The sequence below is a fragment of the Pundamilia nyererei genome, unplaced genomic scaffold (assembly GCF_000239375.1).
Source record: "Pundamilia nyererei isolate P.nyererei 1_Seehausen unplaced genomic scaffold, PunNye1.0 scaffold00364, whole genome shotgun sequence".
Classification (NCBI taxonomy): Eukaryota; Metazoa; Chordata; class Actinopteri; order Cichliformes; family Cichlidae; genus Pundamilia; species Pundamilia nyererei.
In genome coordinates this window covers 195,219-215,942 of record NW_005187765.1, presented here as the reverse complement: position 1 = coordinate 215,942, position 20,724 = coordinate 195,219, and the positions used below count along the sequence as shown (strand labels likewise).

General features: G+C 43.0%; 2 protein-coding genes across 4 annotated transcripts in view; both read right to left on the bottom strand.

Annotated features, from left to right (window-relative positions):
• The window catches only part of LOC102212507 (ras-responsive element-binding protein 1), a 52,456-nt gene extending 46,816 nt beyond the window's left edge, over nt 1–5,640 (bottom strand). The window contains exon 1 of one of the 3 annotated variants that reach the window (XM_005752513.2): nt 5,356–5,640. In XM_005752513.2, coding sequence (XP_005752570.1) covers nt 5,356–5,395 — 40 coding nt within the window. In that variant the 5' untranslated portion in view covers nt 5,396–5,640. Of the gene's footprint in view, nt 1–387; nt 2,388–5,355 lie in introns of those variants that run through there. The other 2 variants (XM_005752514.2, XM_005752515.2) reach the window with 2 other exon arrangements.
• A 5,367-nt stretch (nt 5,641–11,007) lies between these two features.
• LOC102192870 (coagulation factor XIII A chain-like) overlaps nt 11,008–20,724 on the bottom strand; it is an 18,938-nt gene continuing 9,221 nt past the window's right edge. The window contains exons 17-18 of the mRNA XM_005752529.1: nt 13,946–14,095; nt 11,008–11,112 (exon numbers count right to left, since the gene is read on the bottom strand). Of these exons, the coding sequence (XP_005752586.1) occupies nt 11,008–11,112; nt 13,946–14,095 (255 nt within the window). The remainder of the gene's footprint in view (nt 11,113–13,945; nt 14,096–20,724) is intronic.

Genomic DNA, 20,724 nt, shown 5'->3' with positions numbered 1-20,724 from the left:
CACACACACACACACACACACACACACACACACACACACACACACACACACACACGACGGCAGCACAGAGGACATTTGAAACCTTTTTCCATGTAAAACTTCATCACACATATTCTTGAAATAAATGTCAAACGTGTAATAAACACTGTGTCGCTTTTATTTCATAGATTTCTAAAAATTTAATCTAAAAACATTTTTATTCACTAAAATAAATAAATAAACTGAATCACGTGTATTTTGTAGTGAACGACATTATTGTGTTCGAGTTCAATTTAACACAATCAGGATAAACACACAAACATTCATTATTCAAAATAAACAATTAAAGATTTGAGCTTTAATTATAAACTTTCTATAATTATAAAGTGAATAAAGAGGTTTGCTCACAGTCACACCGAGCTGTGAGCTGCTGCAACAATAAATCCTGACGAGGGTTCAGAGATGCTGCTGCTCGTGTCATTTATCAGACAGAGCTTCCAGAGGAGGTGAAACTGCAGATCAGAGCACAGGGAGGTGATGAGGAGGAGATAAAGAGGAGTCACAGTCAGTTGGTTTCACTCCTCCTCCTTCATGCTGCATCATGTCTTTACATGAACACAGGCTGAGTGTGTGTGTGTAGCAATAACCACTCACAATGGAGCATACCGTCACACACCAACACAAGACACTCTTTGTGTGCGTGTGCGTGTGCGCGCGTGCGTGCGTGTGAGAGTGGGATACATCATCGACTACATCATCACTTGTCAGCATTTTAAACGTTTGCCACAGAAGAAGAAAAGGAGGATGAGGAGTGTGCAGTGAAGAGCCTCAGGGTGGATTTATTATTGCTGTGATACAGACGTGTGAGATTGTTGTGTAGATAATAAACACCAAGATTTGTGACTTTTTTACTGTTGTTGCGAGGACACAAAGAAGGAGCAGCCGCCGGGCTGCTGTGATGACCTCAGCCTGTTGGACGCTCTGCACCAATAACAGGATCCAACGTTACCAAACAAACATCTGCTCGCGCTGCCACATGAACCGTGTTAAAGCTACACTCAGGCTGCAGACACTTTTTCCCCTCTTGGAGCTGATGATGTCACAGAGAGAGGATGTCCCTAATATGGTCGTCTCAGACACCCGAGTAAAAGCCAAAGAAACCGAGCTGTTAGCCCAGGACAGAGTGACATCATCGACCTCGTGAAGCCTGGGCGTCTGTTCAACATGGCCGCTGGTTTTCTGCCCTGCCTGGAGCACCAGACCGGCGACCCTTCAGGGTAACAGGCTGAGGCGAGACAGACCAGGCCATGACGTCAGGATGAGCGTGCGTAGGTATTTCTACAGGTGACACGGCGACCATCGTGAACAGCACGCAGTAACACGAACCAGCAGAAGATGCGCTTCTTTGATGTCCCCGCTCGCGCTCAGAGTTTGTAAAGCGCTGAACTCTCAGCCACTCAGTCGAACGTCAGCAGCACAACAACAGATGATGGATCCATCGGGCAGCTGCAGGAATCAGACCCACAGAGGAAAGTTTTCAGCACCGCAGCTCCCGCTTTCATGTTTGACTGACCCTCCCCGCCTCCCTCCCAGCGTTACATCTCCATCTGAAAAACACCGCCGCCTCTGCTGCTGCTCCGTGAAGCTGGGAGGTAACATTTCCCCCTCAGCAAGAAGAGCCAGTCCGTGAGAGAAACAGAGAGAGATCAGCGCCTGTCGCCGAGGCCCAGCTCGGCCTCAGTGTTGAATTTCGTAATGGAATGCTAACTGCTCATCCGGATCCTTCCTCCTCCTCACAGCAGAGGAGGAGAGGAGGACCAAACGCAGCGGGAATATTCGGCTCTTCGTTGCAGGAAACCTTCCACTCGTTACACATGATCTACCACAAAGCTGCCGTCAGCTCAGCACCGACGATCCACCATAAAAGATGTCCATAAACTAGGTCAAAGTCTGTTTGAACTCGTGCATCGATCACAGATCCAAACAGCCTCTGCTGACACCTACAAATGCATTATACACATGTGTGCAAGAAACCCAACAGATGCACTAAAGTGACCCCACAGGGGCAAAAGCTGCCATAAAACACAATAAATGTACAACACACATGTCTGAGTCGCACAAATATGATTCTTCCTGCAGTGCGGGGCTGACAGATGTTTCCATGAAAGAGTCAAAAGCAATTAAAACAAAAACTTTAAATGAAGCTACAGTGAGAAACTGCAGAAAATAATGCTCCAAATCTCCACTCTTCAGCAGATCGAACACAGTTTAAGAGCATTTCAGGAACATCACAGGGTTTAAAAACTCCACAAACACTCTGTGGAAGTGTGAGCATGTGGGGAACAAATGCATTTCTATAGATAAAACAAAGAGAAATGTAACTTTCTGCAAAAAATTTGAAAAAAAAACAAACCGATTGTGGGTAAAAGTTTTACAAAATCACCATAATTTCCTTTTAGAGAGCTACCAGAGCACTAAAGATTGTAATTATAGAAGTAAAGTCACAATCATCTTGCCAAAACTCAGTAATAGTTACTGCTTGACAAATATGGAAACAGAGCATCGCTAACTGAAGCCAAAGTCACTAATGAAACCCATAAATCCACTTTAAAGTGTGTCTGTGTAAGCGGAGCTGAGCTGCAGCAACAAACAGACGTTACAGGAGTGCGTTAGACAGCAAAATGTTTGAAGAAAAGTGACAAAATGAAGCAGTGATACCCGCGTGGAGATCGCTAACATTAGCCAAACAAGCTACCGGTCAATCCAGACCACATGAAGGGAGGGGGGGCTAAAAGTTAGCTTGAAAGTCCTCCAGGAAGTGATAAGGTCACCAAAGACTCGCTGTTCCTCAACTTAAGATGGATTTGTTTAAAAAATAAAAAAAAACTGCAGCTGAGAAAGACTATGGAAGAAAAAATAGCTAAACTTACAGCAAACCCCACAGGAGCACCCATAAACCCACTTTAAGTGAATCATGGCCTTAATTACCGATGATGGGATTATGTTAAAGCCAAAACATACTAACAAAAGTCAATAAATAGGTTCAAGTAAAGTGGGACACCACCCAAATTCCCCTGAGGATGCTGAACTAAAGGAGGACGTATTTCTTATTAATCACTCACAAGTTACGACACATTGCCAAAAAGTCTGTACTGTTTAAGTAATTAGAGTAAAAGCACGTTTTGTATTCTTACGAAACTTTGTAAAAAGCACTGAAAGTTAGCCATCTTGGCCACACTGCGCCGACAGCAGTCATAGGCTGAGCTAAACACTAGCAGATACACACAAACACCAACAAAATGAGCTCAAATCAACTTTTTCTTCTATAACTTAACAATTTACACCCAACACTGAACCATAAAATGGGTCCATTTTATTCAGTGTAATTGGAGAAAACGTTAAACAGAAGGAAAATTAAAAGGATTTATTCTCCAGAAACTAAAGTACCAAAAACAAGCCCACTCACATGAATATAAACCCACTTTATTCAACTTTTAATGAACTGTGGACAAAATAACTACTGTTGGACTGTGCTCCAAAACATACAAGCCAAAACTATTTAAAGGGAGTAAAAGTTACAGTTAACGCCATAAAGTCACCACAGAGTCGCTGTACTTAATGTAATTAGAGTAAAAGTCCATGTATTGTGTATAAAAGTGTGTTGTATCTGAGCCGCGATGGCCTCCGTGCTTTAAACAATGACAGACTCCTCTTACAGTGAGGTTAAAGTTCCTCAGCAGGGAGGTGCAGAGGTAGAGAGACACTGGGCCAACATGGAGAGAGAGAGAAAATCCCTAGCAACCATTATCTAACCAATCCAGCCTGAGACCGAGAAAAACGCCATCGGTCCATCTCCTCTCCCTCCTCGAACTCCGCGGCCATCAATCATTGACCCGGACACCGATAACAGCGCCTCTTTGACACAGTAAAACCGCGTTATGGGAGTTATTTAACAGCCCGGCCAGCATCCTCCGTCGTGTACCAACGCGGAAAAAAGGAAAAAAAAAACACGACGACGAAGCTAACGGCTAACAGCGCCGCGAAAAAGTTCTCCAAGTCGACGGTTTGGGGCGGGGGGCGGTTGAAACCGGGGGGGCGCCCGGTGGTTACCGTTTAAAATGGAAGTTAGAACCGAGGACGATGTCGAAAGACAGAAAAGACGGAGCTCGAGGACGGGGGAGGAGGAGGAGAAGGTGGATGCAACAGGCGTCACGTCGATGCTGCTGCTGCGCGTAACCACAGACGGTGGAAAAGTGTCGGGAACGCGGCGAAAAGTCGCCCAACTACCGCAAAAACTGGCGCAGGCGGAGCGGGACGGCGGGTTCGGCCGCCTCGCCGCCGTGTTGGGCCGGTTCGTGAATGAACCGGGGTCCCTTTCTGCCTAAATATGTCTGGGCAAGGTCATCGCGCTGGCGTCGAGCTCGCTGCCATTAGCGGAAGTCGAGCCACCAAAATAAAAGCTATATTTTCTTTTATTGAGCCTACAGATTTAAACCCACATCCACACGTTTGCGGATGTGTGTACATTATACTAAATAAAGGAGGCTTTTGTGACTTCTTTCGCACATAAAAGAGTTAAATATAGAAGCAATGTGATGTGATTTTCACAATAAAATGAACAACTTTACCATTTAAGCTGCTTTAGATGTATTTGCACCTATCAGACCTCCACAAGCACGTAAAGAGCACGTAGAGCCACACGGCACGGTGAGAAAACCATCATTTACAAAGAGAAGCATCAGCAAACTCACAGTTAAAACTATTAGCTTCAAAGATGAAGTCTGAGTCGCTTTCAGGCCAGAGCGCTTTCTAACACAAAACGCGAGGTAACCCCTACGGTTCTCCGTGTGCAACAGGTTGTTTTACTTTGAAGAAGTCTCTCTGAGGAAGTACTCCGTCGGTTGCCGTTCGCTTGAGCGCTTAGTTTTACACATGGCCACTAGCCCCGAGGCTTCGACCAAAGTGCATCCGAGATATGGATGCTCGACTCCGGCTGCGAGCTGCAGACTTTGACCTCCCCCCCACCTCCTAACACCCTCCCCGCGAGGCAAAAACCGCCGAATAACTGCCCTAAACGTGCACACGGGGCGATAAAGTTGCACCAAAAGTCGAAAAACAACAAGTTGCTGAATGAGGAAGAGACACACACACGGCTGAATTCCACCGCTTGGATGCGCATCAAACTAGGAAGCAGCCCAGAGAGGAGAGAAAAGTAGTAACGCCACCCTTACCGTCTCCACATCTCCGCTCAAACTTCACCCCTGGCAGCACAAACAGGCGCAAAGTTCTCCCCGAGAGGCGCAAACAGCGCGGGGAGCCTGCGCAGACACTCGCACAGCACCAAAACTCAGCGATGGAGACGAAAAGGACACTTACGCTTCACTTTGTTGGGGTTGGGCTGCTTGCGCCGAGACATCGTGGCGAGGATGATGGTGGTGGTGGTGATGGATGGGGGGGCTGATGATGATGATGGTAGATGAACGGCGGTGATCGGGGATGATGAAGGTGATGGAAAAAAAAAAGAAAGGGTGCGAGAGGCAGCAAAGTTGCTCCGCAGAGGAGAGAACTCAAAATGGCGTATTCCGAATGGATGAGCAAACTTGGACAAACTTTACTCCGGCTTCTCCTCCTCCTCCTTTTCTCCCCTCCCCTCCCCTCCCCTCCTCCACCTCCTCCTCCCGTGCTGCTGCTGCTTGTCTTCCTCTCTTCCCTCCCGAGGAGGAAAGAAAAAAGTCGACTGGTGTTGAGGAAAATGTCGCTCCGGAGATGTTTTATACTTTAAACTCCTTTAACTCCCAGCTCCCTCCTCCTCTTCCTCCCTCTCTCGGTCTCTCTCTCTCGGTAGCTCTCGCGCACACTCTCTCGCTAAACCTGATAAGTAAAGCTCATCACGTGTTGTCTCCAGTTTCCAAGGGGACGTGGCCACCAAGCATCTCAGTCAGTACGCACAGACACACGGACAGCCGTTACTGGATTACTTATTCCAGCCGTGATGGAGCAGGAAACGATCGCACCTGAGAGCTCCGAAACCAAAAATATAAACTTCAAAAGTCCGCAGAGGCCTGGCGGCGCGCAATTTAACTCGCGTGCGCCGCAGATTTCTGCTTTAATGCGCAAAAATATTCACTTTTAGGCAACTTTCGTTCCCAAAGTATTGACATTTTCACCCAGCGTGTCCTCTCACAGTCAGAAAGTCCCCGCGTTTCCTGCCTCGCTTCAGATTCTCTCAAAGAAACCCGCTTTCACGCCGCTCCTTTATCGTTTGCGCGGAGTTTCGGGGGCTAAAAAGATAAGAAACCATCCACTTAAACCCACACACGCTACACGCGCAGCTGCTTCATCTATCGCGAGAGCTCTGCACGCGATTTCAAAGAGGGAGGATGCATAGGGTCAGCCAGAAGCTGGGGAGGTGGCTGTGGAAGACTGTGCTACCGTTTCCAGGGAGGTGTTGGTGAAGTAGTCACTTTGTTTTCGGGGATGAAGCGAAGAAAAGCGCGTGGGGGAGAAACTCAAAAGTTCACATAAAGACGTTAAAGTCGTACTAAATCACGTGCAGGTACCTCTGTGCTCCATCCAGGGCCATGCAGCAGCAGTCATGTGACCCGCGATAGTGGGTGATTAGCTCAAGCTCAAATAATCCCATGTTTTATTTTCACCATTGGGTAAAGTTCAACATGTACATGTTTTAGTTTGGACAAACCTGGACAGGATTATGTGAAATTACAAACTAAAACATTTTCACTTCACATTAAAGTTCATTTCAAAGAACTCCAATCTACTGAGTCGTACTGATTATGAGTTCAATGCTTCTTTTTTCTATTTTTTAAGGATTGTAAACTTAAATCTGATTTCTCTGTGGATGCTGTGTGTCAACTTTCCATGAAAATCTAAAGGATGTGACGTTTATGTGAGCTCCCGAGTGCCTCGAGACCCCACTATATCCTCACACACGAATAACCTGGAGCGAAATAAGCATCAGGCAGCCCAAAACAGGAATAAACGCTGAGAGTACAGAGCTCAACAGGGAGGCTCTGGAAGTGAAATCCTTCAAAAAGTCCTGACATCCGAAGTGTAACCCTAAAATGAAGCCAACTAGCCACAAGGTGAATCATGAACACAAAAAATTTGATTTGGATCAAAAAAGAGTAACAAAAAGAGGCAAAGTTACAAGTCTGTGTACATGATTACTTTTACAGCTGAAGGAACTACTTCCCCCACAATGCAGTGCAACTCTCACGTTCACCTTGGCACTTTTAATCCTCTTCATTATTTGTTGTGTATGTTGTTTGTAGGCTAGTTACCAGTATTGGGCTGACATACTTTTTAAAAGTAGTGCATAATGTTACTTAATGACTTCCTGGAGAAAGTAACCCTTTCCACTACTCGTTACTTTGGTGTGACTCTGTAACATGGCCTGAAATGCATTGCTACAGCTACCAGTATAAACCTGAGGCTCGCTCACACAGACCCCTGTCCTAATGAGGACACACATAAGACGTGTAACTGTCAACACAACACTCACAACATAAAGAAAAAAGATGTAAACCAGCCCAAAGATAATTTAAAGCCATCACCATGGTGATTTAAGAAAATGAGGAGACCTGAATGTAGTACAGTTACATGTTACATTACTGTTACTGAAAAAATGTCATGTAACTTCAGTAATGTGTCATATTAGCTGTGTCCCAAAACGTCGGCTGCATCCTTCGGAGGCCGCATTTGAAGGCTGATTACGTCACAACCAGGCGACGAAGGCTGTCCCAATTCGTCGACTCCTTCAAATGCATCCTTCATTTCCCCGAATTCAAAGGATGGGTCGGGTGTGTCCTTCGTGGCCCACCATATCCCAGAATTCATAGCGCGGCCCAGCCAATTCTGGTTTCCAACAATGGCGGCAGATGCTATTATTACTCTTATTAATCTTTCTGGGTCACAAAATAAACTTTTAACATATTTTCAGGCGAGAAAGTAGCTGTGTAAACTTCAAATATCTGCTCAGTTTATCAAGACATCACATATTTGCAAAAGTGCTTCGACGTTTTCGGAGACGTCTGTTACCCACCCGCTCAATAGCTAGCCGGGGGGTTCAATGGTCACTCGAGCCAGCGAGAGCAGCGGACTCCCGGCTTCATCGTTTTCAGACCCCCGCTGTCTTTTGTTACTCAGGTTAAACATGATATATAGGTCACTCGGATAACTTAAAAATGTAATTGTTTGGCTTTTTTCGGTGTTTTATTTGTTCCAGAGTAAATCGATTTGGCTGAGATCAAAGTTATTAGATTAGATTAGATTAAATAAAACTTTATTAATCCATCGGGTGGGTTCCTCCGGAGCTTTCACACAGCTGAATAAACGTCAAATAGAAAACTGATTAAACAGAAGTGTGAGACGGTCGAGAGTTTACGGCAGGTCCTGTTATAATTTAGATAGCAAGGAGCAGACGGCTGAGTTTATTAAACTCTACTAAGACAGCGGTGACGCTAATCTGAAGGCTAGACCGTCACATTTCACAGCCGTTTACTTCCAGCTTTCTCGGTCTTCGAAGGACCCGGCCCACCTAGACCACGAAGTCCGGGTCCTCCGAAGGATGTGGCCTACGTTTGGGGACACAGCTAGTGATAGCACTGCTAGCTATCATTATAGCACGGTGCTGTAATCATTGCCTGGGCTGCTTCTAAAGTTTCACGGTCACAAAGCAAACAGAAGTTCAGGGGTTTAAAAGTTTTCATGGCAAGAGTGATTTAGGATTATGGGTAGACTACTTGTTTTTCACAGTAAAACATGTTTTGTTCAAATAAGCTCAATTTCACACAGATGTGAAGTTCAGAGTGTCGTAGCTCATCTTGAATCTACTTTGGATAGTTACAACTTCATGGCTCATAATCAAAATCCCTGTAGAGAATATCATAGTAGCACTTTTTAATCCTAGAACTGTTTCGTGAGGACTCAAACTTAACTTAACTTAAGCTTGCTAGATGCTACATGGGTTAGCAAGCTGTCCGGTGTAACAGATATGCTAACATTAGCCAGAATAAAGCTAGTTTTATACAAATGCTGAAAAAGGGCCAAAGTTTCTTATTACTGCTAGCTAACACTAGCTTGTCTGCTAACATGGACCAATAACAAGCTATGCAGAACAGCAAAACTATACACCTGAAACCAAATTCTTTAAATTTGTGTTTACTTTGACTATTACGATAGTTCTGTTATATGCGTTCTACCTTTTGAGCTACATGCCATTCTACTTATTAAGGATTTTTGTAGTCTTTAGCTTTAAATCTAACCATGTAAACAAACTTATTTTTTGAAGATGGAATAAATAAAACTTATCTTATGGCAACATATCTTACCTTAATTAATCCAAACTACTGGGGCTGATGCGGCTAGTAGGTTAGCTTGAGATTTTCGAGCTCATGGACCATTAGTGAGAGATTTATGTAATATAACTTAACAAATGTAGCTAATGAACCATAGCTTCTTTGCTTCCTAATAAAAGTAATGCACATCAATGGAAATGTTATTTGCGGGTATCTGTGTCAGCGTAATATAAACATGCACTTTATGGCTAAAGCTAGCTAACAAAGCTAGCTAGCATTAGCTAATGACTCACAGTCCATTATTTTTCCAAATATGCTCATTCCGGCTCCAAGAAAACAATATACCAACTAGAGCCATTGTAAAATATAAAAATAGTTATAGTGTCACCCACTGACTTCATAAAGTCCCATTTTGAGCCATCTTGGTAGGAAAATTCCAGATGTGATGAGGAAGATTAGGTTAATGACTTATGATTGACAATTCATCAGCCAATGAGCTTGCAGTTTCGTGGAAAAAGACAATCATCCATTTGAAAACATGGTATGATTTAGATTTATGAAACAGGCTTAGTGATTTATTCAATATAACACAAAGTGAGTGGCTCAGCAAAAAAACAGTGTATTTCCATAAACTTGTAAGGAACTGGAAAGCTTCTTGAAACTACAGCTATGGCTATCTGGAGGCTCTCTGACAGAATGCGGGTTTTTAGGCACTTCCACATTGGTTATGTCCACGATTTACACCGTCTATGGCACCGTCACAAACTCTGAGGCTTCAAAACGTAGCCTCCAAAATCAGTGGTTGACATTACGTTCGATACATACAATGTGTGGAGCATCGCGCTTCATGCCAAGCTAAAGGTCATAAAACACGAGCGATCTCCGACACTCAGAGTCGAACCATCACAGAGCCTGAACTTTACGAGGCTGAAACTCTCCACTACAGAAACTTGCTCCGCATTTTCAAGGCGGCACTGACCTTTGTGCAAATCACTCCACAGTTAAGGACCTCAGAAAACAATGTACCTCCTCTGGGGTATGTTGGGTGGGGCTGATGGATTAAAGCAGTGGCCCTTAAACTGTTGTGACATGATGGCACTGGAGGTGGGGCAGCGGGACAATAAGTGTAATGAGTATCATTTTCTAAGGAAAGCAAACAAGAGTTTACCTGTGCTATGGGGCTAGCTCTTATTTTGCTAACATCCAGCTTGTCCCATTTTTTTATTTACAGTAATTAATAGAAGACCGAACACTAAGAATGGATCCAAGAACCTTCTTTTGTTTTAAAAGAAATCCCCATAAATGCTGTGTTAGAATAAAGGTCATCAGAGAAAAGTAGAAATTGAAAAGCTTTTTGATATTTCTGGTTTTGCTGGTAGGCTGGGCTCATTTAGTTTCCCTCTCAGGACATCAGGGGGCAGTTTTAGAGCCTCCTCTCAAACATCAACACCAACAGGTTTAAGTTGGACAGAATCTCCTGGACCTCAGCAGATGCTGATTCATCACCTGAACCAGATTCCCAGAGGAAACGAGCATGGCTTTTCCTTTCAGCAGGAGTTTTTCTCCTCACTGCACAGAGCTGCCCACCCTTCCCCCTTCTGGGCTCCAGGTCCACTCGCTCGTCCACAGGAGAGTGCACACAGGAAAAAGTCCTCGAACTTCTTTTTGAACTCACATTTTCACATGAATCACTTATTCCTGATAAAGTGATTCACCCAGAAACGAGAGTAGGGAAACACCCAAAGTCTTGTCTGTCATCATCATCGGTAGCAGGCTGAACTAGCCCGATACCGTCAGAGAGGCTCTTCTTGCTCGGCTGCAGGGGAGAAAAAGGAGGAGGGGTGTGATGGGAGGAGAGATGGCTGTGTGCTCCTCTCTCCTGCAGGGGATGATGGGAGGAGGAGGAGGAGGGGTCTGTCTGTATCTAGAGATGGAGGGCTGGCAGGAATGCAGCGAGAGAGCGAGCAAGAAGTCGAGCTGCTCGCACTAAATTTAACCATGAGGGTTTAAATTTAGTCCGAGTTCGGTCCGCTGCTGCTGCTGTTTTCTATTTATCACACAGACACAAAGAGAGAGCACAGCCTCATCTCTGCACACAATTATCAACAAGTGCTAGTTTGTTCAGAGGGAATGCGCAGGAAGTGCATCAGCTTTACTCGTGTGAAGAGGAAACACGAGGAACTCAACACGTTTTCATCCGTCACTGAGACAGAGGAATGGCAGCTGTATGGTTTTTAATGAAATCAGCTGTTTAGATCATCTTAAAGGTGGAAGAAATGTCTGACTGTAGGGAGACACACATCCACGTGTCTGAAAGCTGCTCAGCGAGTGGTCGCCAAACTTGAAAAGCTTGGTTTTCTGCTGCAACCAAGACTTTCAAAGCAAACTGAGCTCTCTTACTGCAAGGGTCCTTCACACACTCACAGAATGGGGGCAACTCGGGATTCAGTATTTCGCCTAAGGATACGTCAGGGGATCGAACTACTGACCTTCCAGTTAGCAGGTGACCTGCTCTACCTCCTGAGCAGGAGCTGCCACCGGTACATGCACCACCGTCAGTGCCTCATGTAATCCTGCATGTGGTTCTGTTGTTATGTGACTGACGGTGCTCGAGTGCGATGTGTCTGATAGAGAAGCAGAAAGAGGTCAGTGCTGTGTTGACAGCTGAAACAAGCACAGGAGCAGCAGGAGCCTCTGCTTCATTTCATTAAGGGCTCACAGCACTCGCATCACTTCACAGGACACGTTCACTCACATTACTCCCTGAAGACAAATGACAAGTTTACCTTATCAGGACAGAGAGGAAGTCGAGACAATGTGATGTGATTGTGTGTACAGCTGTATGCCCCCCCCACACACACAGAGCCTTGAAAGCAGATAATGACATTACATCACTAATCCAATCACTGCTTTTCACCTCAACTGGGCACTTTTCAATTGAAATTAATCTGCTGACATACACAAACCCATTCCTCTCATGCACACACACACACACACACACACACACACACACACACACACACACACACACACACACTGAACTATGCACAGATTTCCATAATAAACTTTATCATTTTGGTTTAAAATGAGCTTCCCACATGCCTTCAACTTTCTGAGTGTTTAGCCCTGGGCCTGATTATCAAAGAGAGAGATTGTTAGCAGGATAATAATTACACCTGGGGCCATTTTACCAGATTTACTGGCAGACAAACTGGTTTTTTCATAATTGTATTTTCATTTAGTTTAAAGTGTGATCGCAGGGTTATTTCTAAACACAGAAGTTTTTATTATCGGTAGATGAACAAAAACAGATTCAGCAGACTAAGCTAATGTAAGCAACAACTAGCTAGCTTAGTTAGCAGGGTGCGATCATTTGATAGTCGGGATGCAACTTTGTCAAGTGAAAAAACAGCTGGGTGAGCCTCAGAGTCACCTTGTTTTTATTTATCAGTCAGTCAATGTCTCCTTTCTACTGTTTTTAGTATTGTTGATTAAACGTTTGCTAGCTAACATGCTAAAGTCAAATACCAAGTGAGCATGCTAACTGATACAGCTGGGGCAGTTTATCTTGTAAAGGAAGTTAACATGGGCTAGCTGTTAAATGATTTTATTTAATTTTGTGTTTGAGAGTTGTATCTCTGCACATGTTAAAGATACAGCACATTAAGCTAGCCTGGTTAGATAGATGCAGCCATTATTCACGTGATAGTTACGAGATAGTTTAGTGGTTTTTTTTTTTTTAGCACAAGCAGATACTGAACCAGATGAAACTGGACCCACCCAAAGGAGCCAGACTTTGATTACGCTAGCAAAAACAAAGCTTTTATTTAAAGCTAATTTGACTACATTTAACATTAATATCAGACATTTAACAAACTGTATTAACAGAAGAACCTGAACCGCAGACTGCCTCTGTTGTTATGCATTTAGTGCTGATTAACAGATGTTTGTAAGCTAACATGTTAAAGTGGGATGCTGAACAGGGGAACCATTGCTTCCCTTCAGTGGAAGACCAACATTATCTTGTAGTTGTCATTTTAACTTTAAGCACACTGTCTATTGAATAAAAACGGTATGTGAAGAACCACCAGTGAAAACATTTTGGGCCAAAAATTGATTGTAAAGAGCTTTTGTTCCCCTGGAAGTTAAACTTTAACTGCGTAGCTGCTGATGAACCCGGTCAGGATCCTACGGTGCTTCGGCTCGCTGTCTTCATCTCTGCTTTAATTTGCATCATGTTTGTGCAGATTTGCTGCCAACTTTGTAAAAATATTAAAGCTTCTGAATGAGTTAAATTTCCCCTCAGGTTTCATCAAATAAGAGAAACATTGAATCACTTTTGTTCTTTAACTGTTTTTTGTAGGATGAAAGTAAAAGAAGAACAAAGTTGAACTCTGCTTCTGCATCCCGGCCTGAAATGCAGGGACGCAGACGAGGACTGTGATGTTATTTATTGGACTGTAACCATGGAGCTGTTGCCAAGGAACGAACCATCGCCAACAAAAGGCTGGATTCATCCATTCATCCAGCGTAGCGCGAGAGGAGGAGGAGGAGGAGAGGCATCCCTGCTCGACCGAGCAGCCGGAGAGAGGAGATCTGAGCTGCACAGCCACTGCGAGCTGACACAGTTGTTGTTGATGAAACTTTACACACTCCTCTTCCTCCTCCTCCTCCTCCTCTTTCTTCATTGGAGCGTTGTCCGGACAGGCAGGCTGGCAGTCACATGAAGCCAACACCTGTTGGCAGTGTGGGGGGATGACAAGCACATGCTGCTCCGTCTCACACTGTTTCCCAACCGGCTGCGCAACAAACACATGTCGCACACGCTCACTTCGCAGCAGAGAAACGACTGCAGACGCAAAGAAACTCCAACAACATGAAGCTCAGACATGTGGTCTGCAGTCGGAGAGGGAGAGAGGGAGGAGGTGTGGAGGGGAGAAAGCAGGGAGCGAGGAGGGAGGAGGGGGTGAAAAACCGGTTTCCAATAGTGACGGATGATTTGTAGGTAACAGTTGTTTGCCTTGCAGCTCGAGGCCTGCCCTGCTCTGCCGCAGAGAGTCTACTGCGTGCATCTCCGGCAGGCTGACAAACTCATTTCTCTTAAAAGCATCACATCACCTGTGAAAGCACAGCAGCCACCCACACAAACACAAAACACACCCAAATATACTTTATAAATATGGAAATACATATAAATATTCACCCATTGATTCTGCTTTTGTCCTGAGCTCTCACGTTACCTGAGTTTTCTGCAGGATGCCGGCACCAACAGTTTGTTTACATGTGAAACAAGCGGCTCAATGACCCAATCTACAGTCTGTGTCATGCAAATGTAGCTATTAGCACCTTAAAAGCTGCAAACCCAGGATTACAAGCTGCTGTTGCTCTATAACTCTTAACTCACCACTGTGGCCTGTTTGGGCCTCTGTGCAATCAGTCTATGTAAGCCTGAGAGGCTGATTTCACCATGATGATTATTTAATCCTGAAGTGATCACATTTGGATCTAAGCTAGCAACAGTATGTAAAACAAGGATGTGGCTACCAATGTTCCCTCTAATGTTTCATGTGTCTGAGCGAACACACAAACTCCCTGAGCGAACCCTTGGACACTGTGAGCGACATTAGACGTGTGCACTGTGGTCACGCCAGCGTTGAATCATCCAAGTTACATGTTTATTAAAATAATCAAATTACAGCATTTACATTTCTGTTAGACTAAGTTTAATTAGCTGCTTTAGCCCACTTACAATGAAAATCTTTAAAAAAATCTTGTTCATGACCTGTGTAGTATGTTAACACTATTGGAAGTAAAAATAACTTGAACTCCAAAATCCGTTACTTAACAACTAAATGCCATGTTTTGATTGGTTGACATGGTACATTTTCGACCAATGGGAAAGGGTGGGGAGTGTTTTGGCTTCGTCTCTGCTCACAGGCTTTCGAGCGTTTTCCTTATAAAACGCAGTTTTTACCATTTCTTCCCGCAGTAAATATAAACAACGACAGTATTCAGGAAGAAAACCAAATATTGCATATTTTTTTATCATAACTCTGGTTTTACGTGGCCGATCAACACAATTTAAAAACTGGTATAAAGTCCACACTATTTCCATTAATTCTTCCGTCTGTCCTGCTCACATCTCCAATGGTTGTACACGTTGTCATTAACGTGGCTTCACTCCACATCGGCCACGCCGCTTTGCTCGCTAAAACAGCGGTGTCGGCACATATTTACTTTAATCTCAATTCAGGTTAGAATTTTTTTTGTGTGCGCAACGCAGATTTTCTCTGCGCAGAGACCATGCCAACAGTGCGCAATTGCGCAGCTTAGAGGGAACATTGGTGGCTACTGTTAGCTCAACAAATCCATTTTAAACTTCAAGTTTAGCAATTAGCCATCACTGTTTTGTACTTTACAGTTAGAGAAGCAAGAGCACCACAGCTAATGACAACTAGCTTGGTTAGCAACATAGATAGGTGCTAAGAAGTGCTGGGAAACAGATTAATTACACCAAAACTGGGATGGACAAAGCCAACCATCCCAGAGAATTACTTAGTGGACCAACACTGGAAGCACTTTTAATGTTAAACTTACTAGACCATGAAAGGAAAGTTGTAGTCTGTACTAACTGTTGCTGTGAATGGGAAAACTAGCTGTAAACACCAACTGACTGCTCAACCACCATTTTGTGTTAGCACTAGCCTGGCATTTTCAGCAATGTCAGCATGCACGTTTGAAACCTGGACAACACCTCATGCTAAGTTAGTTAGCATGAGGTGATAGTTTGCAGTGATAGATTAGAGATTGGATGAAATTTGGGTTTCTCTGGGAAATTCAGTTTAGCATGAGGTGATAGCTTGCAGTGATAGTTAGCATGAGGTGATTACTTAGTTAGCATAAATGACTATTAAAGGGTGTAAATATGATCATTTCTGCATTAAATGTAGACATTTAAACAGGAGAGTCTATACAGATTGATTCGCTTTTGAAGCCTTGCGTGGGCACAAGAGGGACTGTAATACTTGGTTCTTCTGTATTAATAATACTTTCTTCAGTCTCCTTTAACCTCTCATTTTAGATAAAATCATTCATTGTACGACAGTGTAAAAACTTTACACTGGCCTGCACACTAGATTAGAGAGATTAGATAAAACTTTATTAATCCCTTGGGTGGGTTCCTCCGGGAAATTTGGTAATAGAGGGAGGAACACTAGAGAGAAGCTAAAGGGTTAAATTTCAAAGTCAGTTTTGGCTTCAGGTTGGGAAATGTAACTGTGACAGTGTCAAGTCCTCTTAAGTATAGATGAACCAACGTGTGTGTTTGTGTGTCAGCCTTATCTGGACCAACCAGTTTTGTGATGCTGATACTTTAGATACAGTTACTATGACGACTGCTCACCTGTTGCTGTCAGAGTTGGGGGTAGGGTGTGTCATGACCTGCGTTTACATGACTTAAAAGTACAATGGCCTACATTCATCACTAGCACTGAAGCTAAAACAAACAAACAAACGTTTTCAGGAGTAATGTGTGATGTGTAAAGATTTTCAGGTCCTCCACAAACACCAGAACTCACTTGTGTTTATATCACTACATGAGATACAGCATATCGCATGTCGTCATGTTAGATTAAAAAACCATCTCAGATCAATAATCAGAGGACACACGCATTCATTTGTAGCTCTCTAAACTTAAATGATGTCTTGAACTTAACTAGTGATGAACATGTCTTCATCTTGATTAGTGATTTCTGTTATGTGGCCGCAGAGTGAAACTCTATATACACACAGTCATGTTTATATGACATTAGAACATTAACTTAGCAAGCAAGCTAAAATTTACTGTCTAGCTGCTACGTTTGGTGTCAAGCAATTTGTAACTAGGCTAACATTAGGTAATGTTTGTCAGAAGAAGGTTACATTTGTTTCACAAAGCCCATCTGTTTAGCCAGCTAGCTGTTATGTTAGATGCCAAGTAATGTTTCACCAACTAAAGTTGCCTTTAGCTACAATTAGCCAAAGGTAAAGGTTCGTTTTATGAAGTGCACCAAGCAGAACGAAATTAAACGAGTAACAGATTCATGCAGCATAGCTAATTTACAGCTACCTGGTTAACTGTATTTTGGTTGCTACTTTAATTGCTATTCAAAATGCTAGTTGGCTAGCATAATTTCCTCACCAGCCGTGGTGATTTTAAGGACGCTAACTTTAATTTAATGTCCAAATATATTGATTTATCCATTAGTAAATAAGGTAATGATACAAAACTAATTGTATTGAAGTGTTTTCAGACACACTGCCACTAATCGCCAGATGTTAATGCATTCACAATTTTGGATACGTGAAAATCATGGTGTCAAAGTAGGATCACCTGATAACCTCCACACAGGCCTGAAGACTGGTGTGAAACAATCAGACTACTGCTGGTTGCACTGGGAAAAGAAGAGTATTCCTCGAGTGGCTGACAAAAACTTCCTTGTTTTTACTTTAGTAGCTAGCCTACTGCTGCAGTCCCTGCTTGAATGGAATTGCCAGACCTTTCTACAAACACTGTCCTGTCACCCTCTGACAGTAAGGGAAGTGAAAGTTATGCCTGAGGGCTGCATCCAAAATGATTCCAATTTTAATTTGAAGGCAAACCTCCTTTATTTTCCCTTTGTTTCACACGTTTTCCACTTCTAATACTGCTCAGCTAAAAGTTAGCGAGTATTTGCAGACAAACATGAAAAACTACAGGCAGCTTTGTTAATCTGGTACCAACCAAAGCTTTTCTGCACGCTTCAGGGACCACTGCCAACCATTTGAGACACAGTTCTTTTCTTTAGCAACTGATGGCTGTCTCAGAAGTTTGGAAAGAAACGTGTCTGGATTTCTTTACTTTTCTTGAAGACGTTTCGCCTCTCATCCAAGAAGCTTCTCTTTAGTTTTAAGAGCGATTGGTGGAGAGTCCCACACTTTTAAGCTCTACTGGGAGTGTCCCTACGAGGGTCGTGGACCCCGTATTGATCCTTTGCCTAATCACACCAGCGAAGGTGCCTATATCATCCCCAGCTAGCTGTAAGACCCACAGAGGTTAGGAAAGAAGGACATAACTGCTGCGACGATACCTGGTGGTTTATACCACAGGTAATCCTCTTTTTGACACGTGGCATACCCAAAATGTATAAACTAGATTTAAGTTTTTATTTAGTGTGACCCAAAATGAGTTAGTGAGTGCACACACTGAGCAGGAAACCGTTCACAGAGGTGAAGATGTAGGCTTCTTCCAGGTCAGAAGTGCTTCTTTAACCACAGCTTTTGCCATCTGGTGGCAAATGCAGGTTTAAGCACTTCTGCACAGGACACAGGGATGATTTGCACTGTCAGTATTTTGCTGACACTTCACGTGAGCTTTGTTATCATCATGCTGATATGCAGCGTATACACTGCTCTCTGAGCTGTTACACACATGACATACAGAAAATACAGCAGAACATCACAGGGACAGTCTGTATGTCTTATCACTGATGAGGCTGATGTGAGCTGACACAGCAGCAGTGGACGTCTTCATTAGCAGCGGGTTTCTGGAAGTTCAGCAGAAGTTCTTTATAAACCCACGCAGATCAATAACACGCCATCAACCCACTTCTCATTTTGTCAGTATAACAAAGCTCAAAGCAGCTGCTAGAAAACGTCCTTATAACAACAACATGGATGCAAGGATGAAGAAATATTGTTTCCTTTTTTTCTTACAGAAAGAGGCCACTGAATGATACAGGTGAACTGCATGTGCTGGTTTGTGGACCGGGGGGCCAAACGAAGAGCCAACAGCTCCTTCTAGTGGTGTGTCTGCTGTACTACACACCTGTAGTTACATAACAAACAAGAGCAGCAGCTATAATGAGGCCAGTGTTTGTCCAAAGGGCAGATTTCCTGTCTGTGTTGAGTGTTTAATGTTTATCTGGAGACATGACCTGACAGATCTGATGGTTTCTCAGAGGCCACGCAGATCTTTATCTAACATCTTCTACCTAAAACTTGCTGCTTTTGCTAAGAATAAACAGCAGAGTCTGTAAAGAAACTGGATTATATTTTCACAGCAGAGCTATGACAATGATTAAGTGTTTGCTGTGTGAGAGGACACACACGTGAGCGAAGTCATGAAACCAGAAAAAGCTGCTAAAGTTAAACGAGCGGTTCCTTTCCTGTAGTTTCATTTCAGTTTATTTCCAGTGAACAAAGATCTTAATGGACAACTTGAATGGGTTTGAATGTGCTTTTATTGTTAGTATTCAGCATCCGCATTGTTAAAAGGCATTCAAAGCACAAACCAAAGCGTCAAATCACTGGTTTTCAATCAGGAGGGTAAAAAAACAGACGAGATTACAGAGTTTCCCTGTGTCAGAGTGCAGGTCCAGCTCAGTTTGTCAAAGTTTGGGAGAAATTCATCACCTGAAAACGATCATTTTAGTGGTGACTGGGCACTGCAGTGAGTTTGGTTTTTCATTTGTGTCATTAATGATAAAGCTCAAAACCTTATTCTTCCTTTAAATATTATTGAAGCTTCAAACTTGTTTTGTTTGTTCAAAAAGTTCATAACAAGACAGAAAATCATTTGTGAACAATCGGCGACTAATTTTACAAACTCGGGGATTTTTCTGATGAAGTTTAAATGTCCACTGACAGAAAATGACACAAACTTCAAACACATTATGAAGGTAATGAAATGAGGTCCAAACATCTCGTTTAACCATGAAGCTCATATTGAACTCCATTTTGTAGGTTTTATGTAATAAATCTCTTTTAATGGATATTTTCTGAATCTAAAATATTTTTAGATATTTTACGTTTCATTGATTTGTAAAATCTGTTCTCAAATATGCCAAATGAAGCGCGACTGAAAACTACGGTTCTTATTTGTTATGTTATTTTCATAAAGTGTAGTTTATTCTAGCCATCCAGAGGAGGCGGAGTTATAGATGGTAAGAAATAAAACTGCTTCAATATTAGAGAAGTGGAAAAACTCTGATCTTAAAAAGTTGCATAAACCTCCAAATCTGTGGAATTAAAAAAAGTTACATTTGTACTTCATAACTGATTTGTAAACGTGATCATTAAAGCGGTAACTTGTGCTCTTTCTTGGCTCCGCCCACTCATCCAGAAGTGGTGGTGATTGGTGGAAATGGTGATTACTTTGCAGGGTAAGGGATGTTGACCTCAACAAATCCAGACACCTGAGTAAAGACAAACAGATCAGCTCGTCATGAAAACAGTCGTTACAAACTTTCACGCTTCCATGATATCAAACACCACGAGGCAGGATATCCAAAAAATAATGAAATAGACTCAATACTTGAAATGTGCAATTCACTTGTATTTTTATTTTTATTCCTATTTATTCTATTTATCCCCTTCGTATATTTTATTTATATTGTCTCTGTATTTATAT